The sequence below is a fragment of the Coffea arabica genome, chromosome 11c (genome assembly GCF_036785885.1).
Source record: "Coffea arabica cultivar ET-39 chromosome 11c, Coffea Arabica ET-39 HiFi, whole genome shotgun sequence".
Lineage (NCBI taxonomy): Eukaryota > Viridiplantae > Streptophyta > Magnoliopsida > Gentianales > Rubiaceae > Coffea > Coffea arabica.
The window spans coordinates 40,881,756-40,902,778 of NC_092330.1; the positions used below are offsets into that span (position 1 = coordinate 40,881,756).

The 21,023-nt window shown below is 35.9% G+C and overlaps 2 protein-coding genes across 2 annotated transcripts; one reads left to right on the forward strand and one right to left on the reverse strand.

Moving 5' to 3' along the window:
* The first annotated feature begins 2,923 nt into the window (after positions 1-2,923).
* On the forward strand, positions 2,924-7,330 carry LOC140016651 (amino acid transporter AVT6A-like). Its single transcript, XM_072070227.1, has 5 exons — positions 2,924-3,765; positions 3,865-4,017; positions 4,544-4,747; positions 5,850-6,315; positions 6,854-7,330. The coding sequence occupies exons 1-5, from the start codon at positions 3,345-3,347 to the stop codon at positions 7,014-7,016; spliced, it is 1,407 nt and encodes a 468-aa protein (XP_071926328.1). The 5' UTR covers positions 2,924-3,344; the 3' UTR covers positions 7,017-7,330.
* A 375-nt stretch (positions 7,331-7,705) lies between these two features.
* Positions 7,706-20,177, reverse strand: LOC113716383 (DNA-directed RNA polymerase 1B, mitochondrial-like). Its single transcript, XM_072070226.1, has 19 exons — positions 19,093-20,177; positions 17,801-18,010; positions 17,542-17,669; positions 17,339-17,405; positions 17,073-17,131; positions 16,319-16,436; positions 15,421-15,534; positions 14,699-14,830; positions 14,200-14,616; positions 13,639-13,689; positions 12,811-12,881; positions 11,960-12,044; positions 11,577-11,729; positions 11,389-11,463; positions 10,572-10,661; positions 10,402-10,449; positions 9,964-10,078; positions 9,754-9,857; positions 7,706-8,469 (listed from the first exon to the last, which is right to left on the reverse strand). The coding sequence occupies exons 1-19, from the start codon at positions 19,900-19,902 to the stop codon at positions 8,359-8,361; spliced, it is 2,958 nt and encodes a 985-aa protein (XP_071926327.1). The 5' UTR covers positions 19,903-20,177; the 3' UTR covers positions 7,706-8,358.
* Positions 20,178-21,023: the final 846 nt, after the last annotated feature.

Genomic DNA, 21,023 nt, shown 5'->3' on the forward strand with positions numbered 1-21,023 from the left:
TAGTCAACGGCAAGAAAAGGGAGGGAGGGGGAAGGATGGCGCTATCTTGTTTGAACAATACCAATGGTACAGCTAATAGCAGTAACTGTTACACTGCTCCTTCTAATGCTATAATCAACAGTATCCGGAGTAGGTTAATGAAAGTAGTGTTTTAAAGTTTCTAAACAATTGTCTTAATCATTTTTTTTTTTATAAATGAAATAGAAACTGTCTCTCCGACAATTCATCTAATAGGCAATAAACAATAACAATAGTAGTTCAAGACAAACCTACAAACCAAAACCATCGTGAATATGTTATTGTTTGTTGATCTTCAAAATCTGTGGCAAGAGATAAATTATCTGATGAATGCAAATTTATAAAAAAAAACAATGATACAACAAACCTACAACTAATTATCTGATGAAAACAAATTTATGAAAACAATGATATAACAAATAATTTTTTTCCATATTGTTATACCCTTCTATCCAAATGCAATAAAAAAAAAGGGAAAAATTAATCAAATTACTGGTGATTCTCTATCCATGCAACATTTATTTTGTATTTTGGATGCAAATAAAACAAATAGAAATTTCCCTTACCAAAGAGCACTGTGAGCACCAGTTGATTAATACTGGTTGTGAGCACTTTTCTTCCAAGAAAGAAACATGTGTCTGAAAGCTTCCAAAACCTTGTCGAGGTTATGCTTTTCATCTGAAACTGAACACTAAGAAACACGAAAAGAATCTAAAATCAAAGAAATCAAAAAGACCCAAATGGAAGATTGCAGGCTTTTAAGGCTTCAACTCATATTGTAAGAGTGAGATAGCCATTTGAGTGCCTTTCCAATTTTCTGGCTCATTTAATTGTAATTGAAACGGTTAAATGAGTGGTAAATTAATGTAAGGGTTAAAGCTGTTTGAGTGCCTTCCCAATTTTCTGACTCATTTAATTGAAATTGAAATGGTTAAATGAGTGGTAAATTAATGTAAAGGTTAAATGTATCCATAGGAAATTACTAAAAGCTGTGTGTATTTGTACCATATGCATCACTGATTTCAACCAAGCACTCATATTCCTAAACCAACCTTCCATGGTTAAAACATATACCAAAGACACATGTCAAGTGGTCAATTGCAAATGACAATTATTAGTGAAGACAGTGCTAAAACAACAAATCAATCAAAGAATGCCAAATTAATTTAAGTTATCCACATGGCACTTTTTTGGTGAAGGTAGTCAACAAATCAATCAAAGAATGCTAAATCAGTTTAAGTTGTCCACATGGCACTTCTTGATAAAGGTAGTCTTAGGTTTTTATATAATAGTTAGATGTCCAGTAAATTAGGGAATGTGACATGTACTCAGTGTATATTGCATTCTTTTTTATTTTGAAAAGTGGTAGGCTCAAGAGGAAAAATAAATCATAAACGACAATAAGTAGATGATAATTTGCTAAATGAGTACAAGTAGTAATAACAATTAATACGAGGCGATACTTAACTATGAGAAATAATATTAGCATTTTTCAGAAAATGTCAGACACTTCTTAAACTTCGTTAATGCAAAAGAAAAGAGTATTTGAAGTTTTTTGAGAAGTACTTGGGAATGAGAGGAAGGACAAGGAGTGCTACTTATGATATGCTTTTTATTTTGTGAATGGTAGGTCTCCTAACCAAAATTATCCCCAAACAAGATTTTGTGTTTGTCAATTTATTAAGTTCCATGTCATAAATATATATTTTTTTGAACTCATATTCGAATACTAATCAAGCAATCTATTAACATTACGTTAAAACTTATTAAGAATTTTAATCTAATCTCAGGTTTTAAATCAATAGACTCGATTACCTCTTTGCTTATTCAACTTGGACTGAATTCTGATTAAGCAAACCATTAATTAGACTCATTTAGATCTTCAGGTAGTAAGTACTACCATGATTGAAAAATAGTGTGTTTAAAAGGTGTTCGCGGGGCGAGCTCCGAGGCGGGGCGTTTTAATACTACCTTTAGCCGATCGCACGAGGCAAAAGTATTTTGAGACATACGCCCAGACGTTTGGGCACATCTTTGAAGTGGGACGTTAAAAGCATACGCCACACAAATTGTCTTAAAAAATATTTAACTTAATCAATTAAATTTTAAACTTTCTAATATTCAGTTTTATAACTTTATTACTAATTTACTATCTATTATATTGAGACATTGAGTGAATTTGATATGAATTTATTTAAAATATAATATATGGTTAGGTAAAAAAGGTAAAGAAAAAGAGATTGTTAACTGTAAATTGGATTCCGTTGAAAAAAAATGAAGATGTGATGGAAATTTCGGAACCACCATCAATTATTGGAAGAAAATTATTTAGTGTATATACACTAGATGAAGATGATGACATGGATGATACATGACTTTGATGAATAGTATCATTTTATTTGTCAATTTGTTTCTAATTTTTGGTATTATTCCTTGTTATGTATTATATGCAATATGGTTGCTAATTTGGTATTTTATTTTTGATATTAGTTTAAGTGTGTTTACTGAAACAATTAACCTTTGAAGTTTGTATTTACTTGAATTTATGTGTTTGTAATTTAAGTGTTTGATAATGTGGTAAATTGTGACTAATTTGTTTCTAAAATTGAACATTTTGTAATGTTAATTATTCTGCTTTTTTGTGCGGCTAATATTAATATGTATGTTTCAAATTACTTTTGTATAATATATATCATATTTATATATATTTAAAAAATAAAATTTCACAGGCTTACACCTCACGCCATGGCCTGTCGCTCTGTTGGGACGGATTTTCCCGTAAATAGTAAAAATACACACACACAATTAGATTATAAACGCTTGAAAGTTACGCCCTGTTAGGACAGGTTGCTTTTCGCCTTTTAAAACATTATTGAAAAAAAGAAAAAGACACTACTTTTGTTCAGATGAAATGAAATCAGCCCAATGTCCAGAAAAAAAAAAAACTCTGTATTTCCATGATAGACACGTGGCCCCAATTTATGAATTAGATGCCGTAAACGGTTTCCATTCGCCACAAACATCCAATTATTGAAAGCCATATCTGAAGCAAAACAAATTTATTTCACGAATTCTCGGGAGAAGGCGATGAAATTTGTCATGATCCCATTGAGTTTCTGGAAAAGATTTTTTGGTTTCCAACAATCTCTCTACGTTTTAGTTTCAGCTATTTTTGGCATCCCTTTATTTGATTTTCTTATTCCTTCAAGAATTCCAAAATTTTGATCAAAACGCGTGAATCCCATCTCAAGAATATATAGTTCTAATCACGACTAACAACATCGTCAATCTTATTCAAAACAAATTTTCTTGGAATTTTACTAACCATGGCCAAAAATGATTCTGTTGTTCTCGTAGCTGAGGATGTTAAGGACCCCTTATTACAGTCGATGAATAGTGATCATAGCAGCGATGATAAAGAGGAAAATGGTGAGGAGTTGCATAATGGAGCATCGTTCATTGGGGGAGTTTTCAACTTGTCGACAACCATTATCGGTGCTGGGATGATGGCATTGCCTGCTACAATGAAAGTTTTAGGCCTTGTTCTTGGCATTGGGATTATTGTTTTTGTTGCAATCTTGACAGAATTGTCAGTTTCAATGCTGTTAAGGTTTAGTAAGGCTGCAGGGTCAACTTCTTATGGAGGTGTCATGGGACGTGCATTTGGAATTGGTGGGAGAAAGCTTCTACAAGTTTGTGTTTTGATCAATAATGTTGGTTTGCTCGTTGTTTACATGATCATTATCGGCAAGTGAACGTGTTTCCGAATGTTATGAGGTATTTATAACAGCTTGAGTGCTTTCTAATTGTGGAGAAATAATGGGATTTCGTGCTTTATTTGCATAGGTGATGTGCTATCAGGGACGTCCTCTAGTGGAGTTCGTCATGCCGGGGTCTTGCAGGGATGGTTTGGAGAACACTGGTGGAATGAAAGAGTATTTGTGATTCTTTTGACAACTCTTTTTGTGTTTTGTCCATTATGCTGTTTAAAGAGAATTGGTTAGTACTTATATGTCTTTCAGAATTGTTTCATTTGCTTGTTCTTGAAGTTGATTTCTTAAATCTTGTAAAACTTGTCTTCTTTTTGTCCGTAGTTGAATTCAAATGTTTGATTTGTTATGCCTTATAGACGTTTGATTTGATGCCCTCCTATAATGATGAGAATAATTGCTGAATATATTGTAAACATTTTGAGAACCATTATGATTGGCTAGGCTCCAAATTAGTTATCTCTAGTCTTGCCGATTTATGGTATTGCGAACTGTCCTTTTTTGGTTAATCTCAGGATCATGCCTTATTCCACGGTGGATACCGAGGAATGCATACATTTAGTTTCTGCGTGTCACTTCTTTTTTACGTAAAGATGAACAATTTTGCTTAAGAAAGATGCCTTGGAGGTTGAAGTTAGATATGAGTGCTATTCAATTTCTAAGAAGGTTATTTGTTGTCAAATTCAAGGATTTGCAATTGTTATGGAAGTAAGGAGTGAAGCTTTGGTTTCTCATGTTCATTGTTTATATGGCAGATTCATTGAGATTTACGTCTGGCGTAGCAGTTGCCTTGGCTGTTGTATTCCTAGTGATTATAGCAGGAATGACAATTTTTAAAGTGGTGGAAGGAAGTATCGCAATGCCCAGATTGCTCCCTGATGTCACTGATATTAATTCTGTTTGGCAACTCTTCACAGTAGTTCCGGTTATTGTTACAGCTTATGTCTGCCATTTTAATGGTAAGTAACAACGCTTGTTGACATCAGCAGACAAACTTCACTGTTATATTATGCTTCGTTTCAGTCCTTTTTGAGAATAGAAGAAATGAGTACAAGCCAATGTGTTCATGGTTTGCTTGCTTTATTCTAACGGACAGATGTCAGGTGTCATGCTTATGTTTTTATGACAACTAAAGCCTAAAGCCTATCCGCCAACACTTTGGTAATCAAACCATTTAGTTAATCTGGATTAGTTTATTTTCTGTTGGTGAATTCAAGTTGATGCTCTTATTATTGGAATGCAATTTTTCCTTTTGCACAGTACAAATACGTAGATAAGTGCAAAATATCTCCTTAAGGTTTCCTGTTAATCTGAGTGGATGGTTTTACTTTGTTTTGATTGACTGTTTTTAGTCTAAGCTTTGCTTGCATGATTGCAATGGTACTGATTTTACTCTTAGGGGATCCTTATTCATGCCTTCACCTGAATCATGTATGAACTAGCTTGACCATGGCACAATTTTTGCTTTGACTTTAGCACCCTGAGACTTTTCTGCAGAACCAAGATTTAAGTGCCAATACATTAGCTTCAGAATACTGGACATGTGTGAGGTTACCACTGGCGCTTTCTTGCACATTTGATGGATAACTTGTATCTCAGTAGCTTTCTGAATGTCTCGAACCAATCAATGTACGTGAGAATCTTCAATAACAATGTAGAAGTTTTATTTGATCACCAAAAATCTTGAAATCTAGCAGATTCCAGCAAAGAAGTTATCTGTAAGTAGTATACCTGGTTTGAAACCAAAATGCAAAGAGAAGCAGTTTTGTTAGGCTTCTATGAATTTGTTATAGGATTTTTAACATGGATCTGCCATGAACTTTGAGGATATAAACTGTTATTATGGTAAGAGCTTCACAGATCAGTGTTTGCCCTGTTGATTTGTTTGCTTTTCTCGATTCCATCACTGACAGCACCACAAAGGACATAGGAAGCTAAAAAACATTTTGAGTTGATGAATTTTGAAATTTTGGCTAGCCTAGCTACTAGCAATTTATGTAGGGACAATTAAAATCTTTGACTAAGAATTAAACTGAGATAAGTGCTAATGAATTTCTGCAGTGCACAGTATCGACAATGAGCTTGATGATGATTCTTCAATACAACCTATCGTTCAGACTTCACTACTTGTATGCTGCATGATTTACGTCATGACAAGCTTGTTTGGGTTCCTGCTTTTTGGTGATTCCACTCTTGAGGATGTGCTAGCTAACTTCGACACAGACCTTGGTATTCCGTATGGCTCTCTGCTCAATGACATTGTTCGTGTCAGCTATGCTCTCCATCTTATGCTTGTTTTCCCAGTTCTATTCCACCCTCTTCGCATCAATTTGGATGGACTTCTGTTCCCATCTGCTGGGCCTTTGGTCCTAAGTAAGCGGAGGTTTCTATTGGTTACAATGGGGATGATTTTTGTTGTGTACTTGGGTGCCAACTTTATTCCCAACATTTGGGATGTTTTCCAATTCAGTGGAGCAACCGCAGCAGTTTGCCTTGGTTTTATCTTTCCTTCTGCTATTGCTTTGAGGTAAGCACTTTTTGTTTTTAGCATGGGGCCTTTTGTACTTTCCTGTTCTATCAATGTTTTTGCTGTACTACTGGACATTCCAATTACTGACTTGTTCTAGCCAACAAGAAACGGATTTGTCATAAAGTTATTGGCCACTTAGCTGGATCCTCGCTAGTTGTGTGTGAATATGCACTACGTACTTCATAGCATGCTCATGAGTGAACTAATTCTGGAAATGACAATTAATTAAGTTGCACACTCTTCTGGGTCGTATGATTATAAAGCTCTGCCCAGTAACGTATTTTGGTTAAGCCCTCTAGAATAGTTATTGATTTTCTTGAGACGATTGTGACCTTTCTTGATGCTGAATCTTAAATCTTCGAGTGTAACTTCCTCCTGTAAAAGGAATTGAAAAAAGATAACCTATTGATTGCTTAACTTTCACATTCTTTTGTCAATCTTTTCAAGAAATACATAACTCTGCTCTAGCTCACCTTAATTAAGACTTCTAGTTCTCATCGTTACCATGTCCTGACTTCTGCTCTCCATGCTTCAGGGATGTTCACGGCATTGCTACTAAGAAGGACAAGGTCTTGTCTGTTTTCATGATTTGTCTAGCTGTATTTGCTAACATGGTCGCTATATATAGTGATATCCAAGCATTATTCAAGAAGAACGCACTTCCGAGGCAGCGACATCTCACTTGGGGCTACAAATAGACAGTTGCTGGAGCACTTTCTGCAATAGTATTGCATCATATAGCACAATTTGTTTGAATATCTCCAGTGCATGGCGTTGACAAAGAGTACAAGTATCAATTGGGATGCCACTGTACGTTGTTGTAGTAGTGAATCCATAGTTCACGACTGGAATCCATAGTAGTGAACGGTCTGCATGACAGTTTTTTTCTGTCATTTCTTTTCCTTCCTTTTTTTTTTATTAATGTAATGTTCATTTGATTCGTGATTGGAAACCCTATTTCATTACCTTCTAGTATTACGCGATCCAATTTTTGGGTTGGAAAAAGTTGAAATGTCGGGTAACCATTTTCTAGAATTCCATTCGGCGCGGAAAGACGATGTTTACTTGAAGCAGCAAATCCAGGAAACATGCAACGATGCACAGAAGAACAATGATTGTAGGAGGACAAATTCTTGGTAGAAAATGATCCAGAATCCTGAACGAAACAAAAGCCATTTTTTGTTTGTGGTACATGGGGAAGAGACGGGGATAGGGATTCAGGGAAAGGTAATAAAACTCCTCTCTTCGACCCTGAATAAGCAAAGACTTCATATGTGAACAAATCACAGAAGCATGGTACTCTGGTATCAATCACTTTCCATTTTGTGCAGCATTACATACTAATTTACACAGCACATTTTAATTTCCAGGTATCATGGCAGGGAGCTTAGTTGAACCACCTCCTGCGTTTTCAATTGAAATACTGAAATATCTTACTAGTACAATCTACAAAAGATAAACCTGAAACAAATACAGCAGCAAAATTTTCAACAGTAAACATTTACGTACCCTCCTACAGTGGAATCGAGGAGGAAAATAAATTGAACTGACAAAAGAACAAAACCAGAAACCACTTCAGCCATTTCTGGAAGTGCTACATTCCAACTTTCCTATCCTTACTTTAGAATGTACAGCAGTCCTTGTCATCAATGGAAGTATTGATCCATTTGAGCTGTTTCTAGAATACTCCTAGATCTTTTATTTGTTGTCTTGAACTTGTAACAGCAAAGTTATGCACACAATTGTAGGTGTAACAATGAACCATGAAAAAATATCACCTTTACTTCAGGCGAAGGTCCTTAAGCTTCAACACCTTGTGGAGACTCGTATGCTCGACATATGTACACAAGAATCATGAGGACTCGTAAAAGAGAGTCGATCACAGTCATGGACATCCCCTCGTTTACTTCTTTGACTTCTACAGTATAAAGAAAGGGTGCTTGCCGACTGAGTACGGTGTCCACAACCATAGAGATGCCATTTCACGTGAAAGTTCGCCAAAAAAGAAGCAACTTTCACCGAAAAAGAAGTAATTGTCCTCTAGTTGAAGAAGTATGGAGATTCTAAAACTTCTCTCAAGTCAAAATCCCCCCGTTCTGGTAACGGAGGGAACTTCAATTTAGGGAATGACTTCTGAAAATTATCTAGCAACTGCAAAATCAAGCCAACCAATCATAAACGAATGATCATTCAAGGAATGTGTGCAGCATTAAATGATATGTGAGAAGAAAATTGAAATCAGGAGAAGATAACACAAATACTTGAGCTAAATAGCGAGGTTTCCAGTAGTAATTATGGTATAAACCATCCGACCAAATATAAGTTGACTCCTCCAAAGTAAAGCGCAAACAAGAAAAAAAATGAAAGGGAAGAGGGAAAAAGAAGGCTAGTCAAGAATTTGGTTCAACCCCAGACAGCATGGAAAAGGGCTATGTCCAGCGGACTTCACTTGTGGCCAGTAACACTTCACAATATTCAACGTTCAAGAACAAAGAAAAAAGAAAGGCAATGTCGAAGTGGATTAATTAACTTTTTTAATGAAAAATAAGACAAACGTTCTAAGAGTACTTCTACAGATGGAAGCTGATGGATAAATGAAATGAAAGATGTTTCCATCCAAACAAAGAATAGTTCAGGTTAAGAAGTGAAAAAATACCTTGCAATCACTTACCCATCAAAGAAGGAAATAAACAAAATATAATTTACCCCTCTGCTACTCAGACTCTTCTCCTCTCCAGCTGTACCCATGTCGGACATGGCACAACACTGGTACTAGTATGGGATCCGAGTCTGACACTTCATTTGAAGTTTTGGACACCTCAAAGTTAATGGACACAGAGAAGGCAGAAAAAGAAGCAAACTTGATATCATGCTTGAAACCATAATGAGTGCATGAGTTAGATTTTGATCCTATTTGTGAAGTCTATCATCTTTCCTTCTCTTATATCCTATATATGCAAAACTGACAAATGATTAACACACGCATGTACATATATAAATCTTCATTTTAATTTTAAACATGGGACAAAAATAATTTATGTTGGTTTATGTTGTCATAATTTTTTTGATATGTTAATTACAAATGAGGATAATGGACCATGTCCAACTCTTTAGAGATGTCACCGTGATTTATGTTCCGCAAATTAACGAATCTGACACCTAGAAACATATATCCATATACGACACCCATATGCAAGTCCAAGCAACACAGATTTACATACCTACTCTTGGTGGTTTATTAAAAGAAAAAAAAAGATTAACTTTTCCACTTGACCTTCCCAAATCATACTCCCTCTAGTCCGTGTGTCTGGGGAATCAGAGACTAATAACAGTGCAATGAGCTTCATGGCCGTATACATAGTCGAATCCAACTATATCATAATAAGCAAAATAAACCTAACATTTAATAAGTTGACACACAGTAAAAGAACTTACATCCTCCAAAATTGGCGCTTCATATAGTTCAACAAACTTCTGTCTGAGGATCTTGTTCATTTGATCGACGTCGCATGCATGTGTCCAGTAGGAATCATGCACCCCTGTGACCAAATTTGGTTAAAGAAACTAGCCTTAATTACTCACGCAGGAGAATAGGAAATATTATAAACCTAGAGGAAAATGAACAGAGGTACATGTATTACAAACCTGCAAAATTCAAGCCAGCTTCTCTACAAGCAATGGCAGTCATCATCATATGAGAGCCATCAAGGGAGTGGACAAAATTTGGAGGGAAAGCTGTTCTCTGCCGCTTAACCATTACCTGCCATAATAAAATTTAAAAGTGTTAGCCAATAACATAACTTCTAACGCCATCATGCTTTATGCTAAATGCATATCTGCCTAATGTCGGTCACTGTATGACAGTGCCATCAACTGGATCTTGCAGAAATTCTTTCTACCCAAAAACCACTTAATCATCAAATTCATCATTACTTTGCTTCTTTGTTTCACTATTCAATAATGAGAGGAAAATTGGACAATTATGCGACATTTAAGCTGATAAATTTAGGTTTAATGTCATTAAGTAAAATCACATGATACTGAGAGATCATTATCAAATGAAAAGAGGAAAGGTAAAGCTACCTTATCTGTTTCTCGTTGCAATGTTAAAACCTGAAGAGACGTCTTAATCTGCATTCAGTTCAACAACCAAAACTTGGTCAAGTTCCAAAATTCCATGTGTATGCTTAAACCAATGCTCAGCAAAACACAAGTTAACTGTTAAAAAATGTTACACAGCATTAGAAGATTACAAGATGCCTTCCGAGTTTACGATAAGGTTGCACAACAGGAAGCCCAAGTGGAGTAGTCCACCGCACTGGCTGATTTTCCATAGCAATGACCTATACAGTTTTGCCATCACGTCATGATCAGTCAAAAAACATGAATATAGGATATCACCGAGAAATTCTTCAGCATCTTCATTCAATTCTACTATGGTTATCTTATTTTGATTACGTTCCACCTAAGGGGGAAACATACAGGTAAGGGCCCTCCCCAAATGTTGTACATTTCTTTGTTAATCAATGTCTCTTTCTGATCTCTCGTATTGTCCTCCTTTACTAATTCAAAATAATTTCACAGGCCTACAAGTTAGCTGTTTTCATTTAGACTGATTATACTGAACCATATTTCCCTACAGAACGCTGTTATATCTTCCCTCTTTGATCTAGTTCGCTTGATACTCCTAAAACTGTTTTCTTACAAAATGAAGGTAAACAATCAGCAACTTGAACAAACAAATAAGATAAATAGATGAGTAGGCAGGCCCTACAAATCCATGGTATTCCACATTACACCTTTTTGCCACAACAGACATGTAATGGAGGCATCATTATCCCTACACTCCATTCAAAAGCTTAATGTCAATTGGAGGCAACCAGATAATAGACCATGCAGTAACATGCATCTTCGAAGCTCAACTCAATATTTCACCTCAACGAAGAGATGAGAAAATATTAATTTCATACACAACATAGTGCATCAGTTGAAGAACCAAGAATACCAATCCACAAGCATATCCAGATATAGTTTGTTTTGTTTCAAAGATTAGAGAAGGATAAGACAGACCTTTGCACAGTCACCAAGCCAACTCATGATGCTTCGTGCTGCTTCAAACATCTCCCCTAAAGCAGTCAAGGTGGTCTGCTCAGAAGGCAGACATAAAGCATTAAAACTTTTTACTGCTTCAGCACATGGGAGCATTACATGCCATGTACCTAAAGAAAAATACAAGAAAACAAGCTCAAAATACTTACTTTTGCTGCATAGCAAGCTGCAGAAAACAACTCAGCTTCTTCTTCAATGGCACAACGTTCTTTTAACCTCCTCTTAATTTGATCACGTGCACCAATATAAGTGACACCATAGACTGATGTCATGACCGTTTGCTTGACCAATTTCCTGTCCACCTGGATATGACCAATTACACAATGCATCAGCTGAGTATTCACCGCCAGAAGGAGAGCATAAACAGAAGAAAAAATAGAGATTAATCACAAGTAGCAATGATGCCAAATGCATAATCACTTCTTGGAAGTTGCCTCTACTTTCCAATAGATAAAAGTTCCAAGTAATTCACAAAATGGAGAACACCACTAAAGCTTAATTCTATATCAAAATGAATGGAAAACAAGAGAACCTGGTTGATCAGCAGCCTTGCCCTCAAGACATTTGGATCACTTGCAGGGTCTCTTGCTGCATCTCTTTGCATAATGTCAAGAACCCTGTTGCAACAGATATGGCCCAGTATCATGTAGAGGAATACTTTATTTTGTGATGGCTTAATTTGAAATAATACTTGGTGTAACTCTAAACCAAAGCTCTATTGGATGTCTTTAAATCTTCCAAAAGCCAACTGAGGCATCAGATTTTAGAAAAGGATTCCCAAGATTACTCAGGCCAGCGTATTTAATGGAAGAATTGGAGTAGTCAACTGATCCATTTAACAAGGTTTTAAGAGTTATCAACTCGTTTTGTGATGCTTTCTCTCAAATTATGAGCTCAGAATCATCATTGAAGTCCCTTTACGCTTTCTACCAGAAACCAAACAACTTAAACATAGTATTAGCCAAAGGCTTGCAGAGACAATAATGACCAGAATCTCAGTAGTTTTAAGCCTGTCTGACATATAAGCTTCGTCTCTGAAAACTACTCCTTGCCAATAGTCATTTTGAAAACTACTCCTTGCCAATAGTCATTTAGAGAGATAAAGTAGATGACTGTTCCGAAAATTTTCTCCTGATGTTAATTTGATTAATTTGACTGTAGCAAGGAGCAGTGCTATCATATAAGGTAATTCCATGTAACCCAGGAATTAACTTATACTACAAGTTTGTTTTAACCCTTAATCTCAAGAAACCCTCAGCAAAATTGAAGAAAGGAAGAAAGAATGGTAAACAACATTTATCCACCAATAATGCCCTCTAAGAACCTCAAAAAGAAGGAAACAAAAAGGTCAATGGAACGACAAAATCCAGAAATCTAGCTTACCTAGCAGCAATTCCAGAATAAACATCGGCAGGCTTTTCACCAGCAACAAGATTGACTGCTGCCGCTCCCAACTGAACAAGAAAACTCCAGTCAGAAATTTCTGGTATTTATTATCAATCTTCTGCTAAACATCATAGAGTTACAGGATGAAGTAAGAAGTTGCTGAAATCAAATATCCGAAATAGAACTTCATTAGACTGTTTACTTTTATATCAAGTCTGCTAAGATATGAAGATCTTGAGAAGCTGGAAATACTTCTCTATTATATATCTTTTTTATGCAAATTGTGGATCCATCACCAGGGGTTAGGTTAGTTCAAGGAATCAAATTTACCACTTCCATTAAGCAACAGTTTAACTCAACCATTTATGAACCTCACCTATCATAATCAATTGTATGACACAAATGAAGACATTCACAAAATAATGTCGCAAATAAACTAATAGCCTAGCTCAGTCATATCCATCAACAGTCTCTTCAAATTTCTACTCAATCCCTTTTAGTCCAACATATCTATTTGAGCAAGAGTAACCCTAGATAAAACAGTTTAGGACATGTCATACATACCAAATAACCTCAGTGATCTCTCGACTTGCTAATGAGTTATTGTAATACTGGTTTAAAAATGCCTATAACTTCGAAGGGTGCAACTTGGGTATAGGTAATTATAAAAAAAGAGGCAAAATACACACACAACCTGAACCCCAGCATCAACATCAGCAACTGAATGATATTTAAACTTTTTTGCAGCTGGGTTGCACACTCTGGCCAATGTGGATTATATATTATCTAATACATGTAAACAAGCAGTGGCAAGAAATGTGTTACCTTATCCCTTCCAAGAGCAGCATAATGTTGCAGGCCATTGCATGAACCATCCTTTAGGGAAATAGTATCAAACAAAAAAGTCAGATCAAATTGGACATTTATTTCAATTCAAAATCAATGTCAATTTCCATCATTCAAAAATGTAATAAGCAAACAAAATAAAAGCATTTTGGGATATTTCATCATAGGTGATGGACTACCCATGGTTTGGGACTAAGCATCCATCAAGTTAGCTTGAGAGGAATAAGTGCAGTCAGTCTTGCATATTCAAATGCGTTACGCTGTTCGCTGGGCAATTTGCCAATGTTCCAGAACTCGATCTTAAAGCAGAAAGACTTGACCAACTAGAAAAGGGATAGACAGATATTCCTCTGCATCCATCTATTAAGAAGTATAAATACTTCAAATTTTGTCTTTCTGCACAATCTATTGACCTTTATGAGTTGTGTAAGGTTTTTCAAGTAACCACATTCATAGCATGAAAGAAAATACACCTTCAGAATATGTCCTTTCTCAGGATGAAAATGCACATGAAGTGAAGCTTTAAATAAAGTCTTATACCTGGTGGATAGGCAAGTGTGACATGGTAGTCTCTGGAGAGGGACTTCTCAATGCTTCAGAGAGATTCATGCATGTTGCTAAGCACTGAAAGGAATCCTCTGCATTCAACCACCAACGCCTTCCTTCAAGAGGCCTGTCTGCAGAATCAAATATGTCCTCCAAATGGTTTTCGGCAAATGCTGCACGACCTTCATGAGATAACTTGTCCACACCACCACCATAAACATTTGCCAAATGTATTTTCAACCAGTTCAAGCCTGAGTTTCCAAGTGGACGCCCCTCTGCAAATTCAAGGATTCCACGGCATAGATCAGACCCAAGATGGTTCAAATGTGGGTGCATGGGATATGCACGGCCTCGGAAATCAAGATTGTGTGGATAAAAGAAGCCCTCCTCATCCTTCATTTTCCGAGCAACCTGCTCGCATAAGTAGAAAAATTAGTTTGATATCGTCTAACTGAAAACGGTATCATATTACATCTAAGAGAGAGGTTCTTACAGCAAGCTTAAGTTCTATATCACACCGCTGCGAATGCCTCTCACTGTTCTCTTTTTTCACATTATTAACTTTCCACTTCCATTTCCTGATTTCTCTTTCATCTTCGGTGTCTGGCTCTTCTGGCAAAGGGATCTAAATTTGCAATAAAAAAATGTCTCAAGACTGAGAGTGAGAGACATGCATCTGATACTTATTATCCCACAAGATTTAACATTTTAGAGATGAGTATAGCGACGTAACACATTTGATGCAAGTATACTGAACAAATGAGCTAGAACATAGTTCAATATTTCGTGTAACAAGTAAAGGATAGATAAGAATGACAACAGAAAAAACAATTCTACTATAAGGAAAACAAATAAGTAACAAAGGTTTCGCTAAAGATGTGACATAGTTACAGAAAATTAGTTATCCATCCAGCTTGCATACTGCTTCTAGAATTGATGTCTTTAATTTCACGTCCATGTATACGTTTTTAGACATATATAAATTTGGAATCCTAATGAAACATCAAAAATGCTTTATAAAGATCGTTTTGTCTACAGTATATCATCCATTATTCATGAGTCCATCTCAGTGAGTAGGGAATTGTTTTGTTCATGAGCCGACCTTCTACTATCAACATGCAAGGAGTGCTTTCTGCTTCTATAAGTTTTCTCTTGCATCCATCAAAGAAAGAAGAAACAAAAGAACAAAATTAAAATTACTGCAGGGATACCCACATCGTCACGGTCAACTAAATCTGCAAGACGGCCACCGCTGGCCCAAATTCTGTCTATGACACCAAGCACCCTTTTATTAACTCTCCATTTTGTACTTCCAAGTGTGTCAAGCGCCTGAACCACAGAAATATGGAATAATAAACATATGAGTGAATAGACGATACTTGTCTCAAAATAAGTTTCAACATAGAACTTAATATACAACAGCTACAAAATGCTTCTCGCTAGAGTTCATCAGTAAACAACTAGCAGTTCCCAAATAAACCAAGTGTCATTCTGTTGCTTTGGCTTTATTGATGTCAGTGGCATATTTATCTTAGTTTTAATAATAAGAATTTTTCGTTACTGAATTCTTCTAAAAATCCTAAAATGGTAGTAGTATATGTGATTGAAGTGGTGCGGAAAAATTTTAGATTTAAATACTGTAGTTGAATCGCATACACTTTTTACATACTTCACTCATCAATAAAGAGGAAATGTTCTGGTGATGGACAGTAATCTACATCTATGTACTTTTTGAGCACCAATCCTTCACATGCAGAAAAATCTGAATTTTCACTTCTGGTTGGCCAAACCGAAAAAAAAAAAAATCCAATCAGAAACTGAAATCGCCGTAGTGAACTCTTATATCATAGGCAATAGACATCTCACATAAAAACCTCAAAAGTGATAGAAAAGCGTGAAATGCATTTTCTTTATGTAATTTACCAATATAAAATGAAGCATGAAAATGGCATACAAATAAGAACATCTTAAAAATCTGTCAGAAGCATGAACTCCAAATTTTTGTGACATAAATCACACCAAAATGCCGACATCTAAGCAAGATGACAACAGTGAAGGATTAGGACAAAAATGCAATTAGCCAGAAAAGGAAGAAAATTTAATCTCAGCAAACCTGGAAAACTGGTTCTAGTTGCTGTTTTGGACATCTCCTAAGAGCCTCTCGCTGTTGTTTTGCTCCATGTGTACGCATGATATAGGAAGGCAAAAACAAATAAGCACCTCTGTCATACCTGCCAAAATTATAAAGATCAGTGCAGGCAAGTAAAGAGTTCTTTTAGTCACTCAACACTTAAAAATTCATAAACAACTATCATTCTGAAAAGTTAATCACCCGCTTTAGTCCCCAGTAACCAGTGATGTTGAAAAAGGAAGAAAGTAAAGGGCTATATTTGGAATCCCCTCCAAACCCCCCCTCCCCCCCCCCAAAAAACCAAAACCAAAAAAAAAAAAAAAAAAAACCCACTCACCCAAAAAACTAAGAGTACATAACACTAATTTATGGGCAGACATGCCCTCAGACGAGGTAATGGCTCTGAATACATCAGCAAGAGGTAGTTGTTACCCCAAAAAGGCAAAAAAGAATGAAGCACAAAGAAAGGGGTAACAAAAGCTCAACGATTAACAGAACCCAACAATCTGAACAGCGTAAATGCATCTGATTTTAATTACTCAAGTCTGCTCTTGAATTTCAGTTGAATAAACTTCATATAAAAAATGCGAATGGAAATGTTCTTTTTAATAGCGGAGAAAAATTATAAACAAAAAAAAGAACAGTTAATCGAAGAATGAATGGACACACACACTGAAGCAAGTAAATCTTGAATAGCAAATTGAAGTTTGACGAATGGGATGCAAGAATATCATACCCTGTCCAGTTCAGGGGAGGGACCAGCATTGGCATATATGGAATCACCATGTGCTTAGCCTGTTCAAACAGTAGAAATCAGAAATATTTTTGTTTGTCAGCAATTAGATACAAGCCCAAAAAAATATAATAATAAACCACACAACACTTACAAGATGCATAAGGTGTTAACAAACAGCAAACTTTTGGTATTTGGACACTGCCTTAAGAATTTAAGTTCAGTTAGGTCCATGCAAAACAATTAGAGGCAGAATCTATAGTACTTACTGTTCTCTCCAGGCCCTTCCTTACTAGAGGGTCACACTCAATCACCCCATATCTCCTGCTGCCCCTCCTGTTAAAAAGGAGACCGCGCAATATCATAAAACAGGGCACCGGAAGTATGCAGTGGCTATTTAAGATAAGAGGAGCATATAATGTAATGGAAGAGAGAAATTAACATCTTTAAGAATAGGTCAGGTTCCACTCACTGTGTTTCAACAGTCTTAAGTGTGTGAACAAATGCAGGTCGAATATCAGGTGGACCATCTTCAAACTGATCGACTGGAGGCTGTATGTAGGCTGTTTCCATCATAATCTGAATCAAACGGCATCCAACCTGCACAATTGATTTGAAAATTTACAATCATCTAAGCATTCACTGACCACAATAGTAACAACAATAGCTGTTGATATAATAAGGACCAATGATGATGCTAATAATAATTCAAAACAGAAATAAGTACACACCTTAACTTGAGCATCCTGCCCCCAGGGCTTTGAAGCATCATGATGTTTTACTATCTCCCTTACTTGATGAAGCTTCTGCTTTTTCATCAGAACATTGACCTTTTTCCTTAGTCTATCTTCTGCCTTAGCCACTGGTTCAGTTTCTTTCTCAGGATTCTTATTCATTGCATTCTTCCGTTTGGTCTTCTCCAGAAACTTGTGTATTCTAACCTGACCAAGAAAGGATACCATGATAAGGAACCTATGAAACAATCACAAACAGCACATTCTGACTCGAGTTAGTGTCTGATTCGATTCATCAGATTGTTAGTTTTGTCCCTTTTCCCATGGCAGGTACACATTCATGGAGATAGGTACAGAAATTGGAAAGAAACCATCACATGATGGGCATGCAGAGTGAATTAAAAAGAAGGAATTTGTAATGAACAAGACTGGATCTTTTTGTTCCTTATGTTTCTAATCTTTTTGTACTACATTATCTTATAAGCTGGTTTACATTAGATCTACAAAATGTCTTGGATTATCCACCTGATATAATCTCAAGGATCAACTGTGTCATGAGCAAGTAAAACAATTAATTGCATAATATTGTTGCCATAAGCATTTGATATTCTTAGCTCATATACAAGAGAAGAACATTCAGAGAACCAAGATATGAAATCCATAATCCACTAGGATTTACTAAGAGCAATCTGGTAAAACCTATTTCAAGTGGCCCAGCCAAAAGTAAAATGCCATCTCAAACAGCTAAATATTTGTCTCAGAATTGGCCACCTAAACAGCAATTACACTTAAAAACAGCAAAAAACTCTCTTTAAATAGATCAACTACAGTTGAAGCTTTCGTATTTTTCCTACTTTAGAGGCCCAATAGAACCTAAATATTTACTTGTGCTAGTTTATGAATGCATAAGACTTCAACCATTGAAAGATCACAGCTTGCTTATATATCGATGTCAAAATGCTCTCCAAGACGTTCTGATAGTTTTCTGCTTAAAATACATGATGTCAGCTTGGTACAAATACCATTTGGATATGTCAGCCTAGGAATTTTCTATTTATCTTTATGAATTGGCAGGTCTCATCAAAATATATGCATAGATTACTACAATGGTACATCTACAAAATACACATTTCCCACTTCCAACTTGACTAGAAAGCATGTCAAAGTTACCTCTAAACCAAACAAACTGAATCTGAAAACGGGGGAAAACTCTAACATTCAACTAAAAAGTCAAAAAGAGGCAAAAGATATAAAAATGAAAACAAAATCAGAATCGTGAAGTGACCAACCTCATGCTCAATGGCTTCACCAATATGGCAGGCAGCTTGTACCACTCTAGCACTGCCATATCCTCCCCCGGTCATCAACAGTCCCATTAGCTTATGCATTGTAATAACGGCCATCATTTCAGCAGGCAACTGATCAAAATACTGGGCATAAGCTCCTCGGTTCTTCCCATCCTTGCACAAATCTTGCTCAGCAGCAATGGCATCCTTTAATGGCTCAAACCAACCTAAAAACAGTGACTTTATATATGGCAAATTTGGGGCGAGTTTTTGCTCACACATATCCTCCAAAAGCTCCTGATACTCTTTTGCTGCCTGTTCCCAAGCCTCAGTTTCTATCTTCACCTGCCTTTTCCTAAGAATATGGTACTTCCCCATCCCCATTCCTCCCACCATTTTTTGCTGCTTTTGTTGCTGAAAGCTCGCCTCCATTGCCTTGTTTTGCCTTTCCATTTCCTCAACCAATTCTTGAACTTCATCCACATCTTCCTCAGAAGTGGAAATAATAGCCTCAGCAGCAGCACTAGCATAACCCCTTAAACCCCCAGATACTCCAAATCCACAAGGGTCACTCAAAATCCCAAATTTTCGATGACCCTCTTTATTCTTCTGCTTCAAGACTGAAGTTTGATGAAAACCAACTTCTTGATTTTGAGAATTCAGCCCACTATCACTGCTATAAGTCCGGGTTTTTCCATTAAAGCTATCATCTTGGAGAAAGATTTTGGAGGCAAATGGTGGTGAGAAGAAATGGGTTTTCGAGGAAAACTTGAAATTTCTCAACGATGCTTGTTTTGTTATATTTCTCCACATATTCAGTGGATTAAATTATCAGGCCAAAAAAAAAAAAAAAATCTTGCGCAGGAAAGCTGAATCAGTGACCGATTCTAAGGGTGCTAAAAACAGACATTAATAGTCAAGTATTTAGTAAGCTAATGATTTGAGGTTGAGAAAATGAATTGAGGAAAAACAAAAAGAAATAGGATTAAGCAGAGCGAAATCAAGAGAAAAGGGGAAGGCCCTCGACGGAGGAGGAGAAGGGAAAGAAGCCGCCTTGCGCCCTTAAACCCTGCTAAAAACCTATGTACAATTAGTTCACTCGGTTAGCCCTCAAATGTTCATTATGCTAAATTACAATAAGCCCCCCAATTGTCCCATTAATTATAAAACTTGCCCTCATTCTTGTGAAAATGTGAGAGAGTATCAGGTTAATTTGGCTATGGGCATATAACATCAAAAGTGTAATTAACAAGCCAATTTTATAATTTTGAAACCAACCTATAAATATTATGTCACTTGTCAAAACGTGCGTGTGATTTCCACTTATATAATAGAAATAAAATTCAATTTTTCAATATCTATTAAATTTTAATAAAAAATGACAGAGTTAGAAAACATTCAATAATGAAAGAAAATAGCTTAACAATTCATTAAGGCAAAAAAAAAAAAAAAAAAACAGTTCATTATTGTTATCTCTCCTCTAGTGAAATTTATATCCCACGAGATTGTTTACATCAACACTCATATTCTAGCCAGATATGGAAATAAATAAGTATGGATTTTTATATTTGATTTTTTGTTTATCTACCTTGAGATGATAGTTTAGAATCATAGACTAAGGCCATCGTTAACAAATGATGATAGTTTAGAACCTTTTTTCTTTACCTTCTTTTTTTGTTTTTTCATGGAAGCCATCATTTTAGCTAGATTAAGGATGCATTTGATAGACTTAAAATTTATTAAATTATTAAATATTAAATCTAATACATTTGAATACAAATTATATTCAATGATAAGTGAATAACTTATCACTTAATTTTAAAAATAAGTTTTCTTGTTTTCTAGTTTAAGCTTTAGTAGCGGATAGGCTGTGATTGTTTTGTTCCTGTAATCCTGTTTAACGTTGTTGTGCATCACATAGCTAAACAATCTGG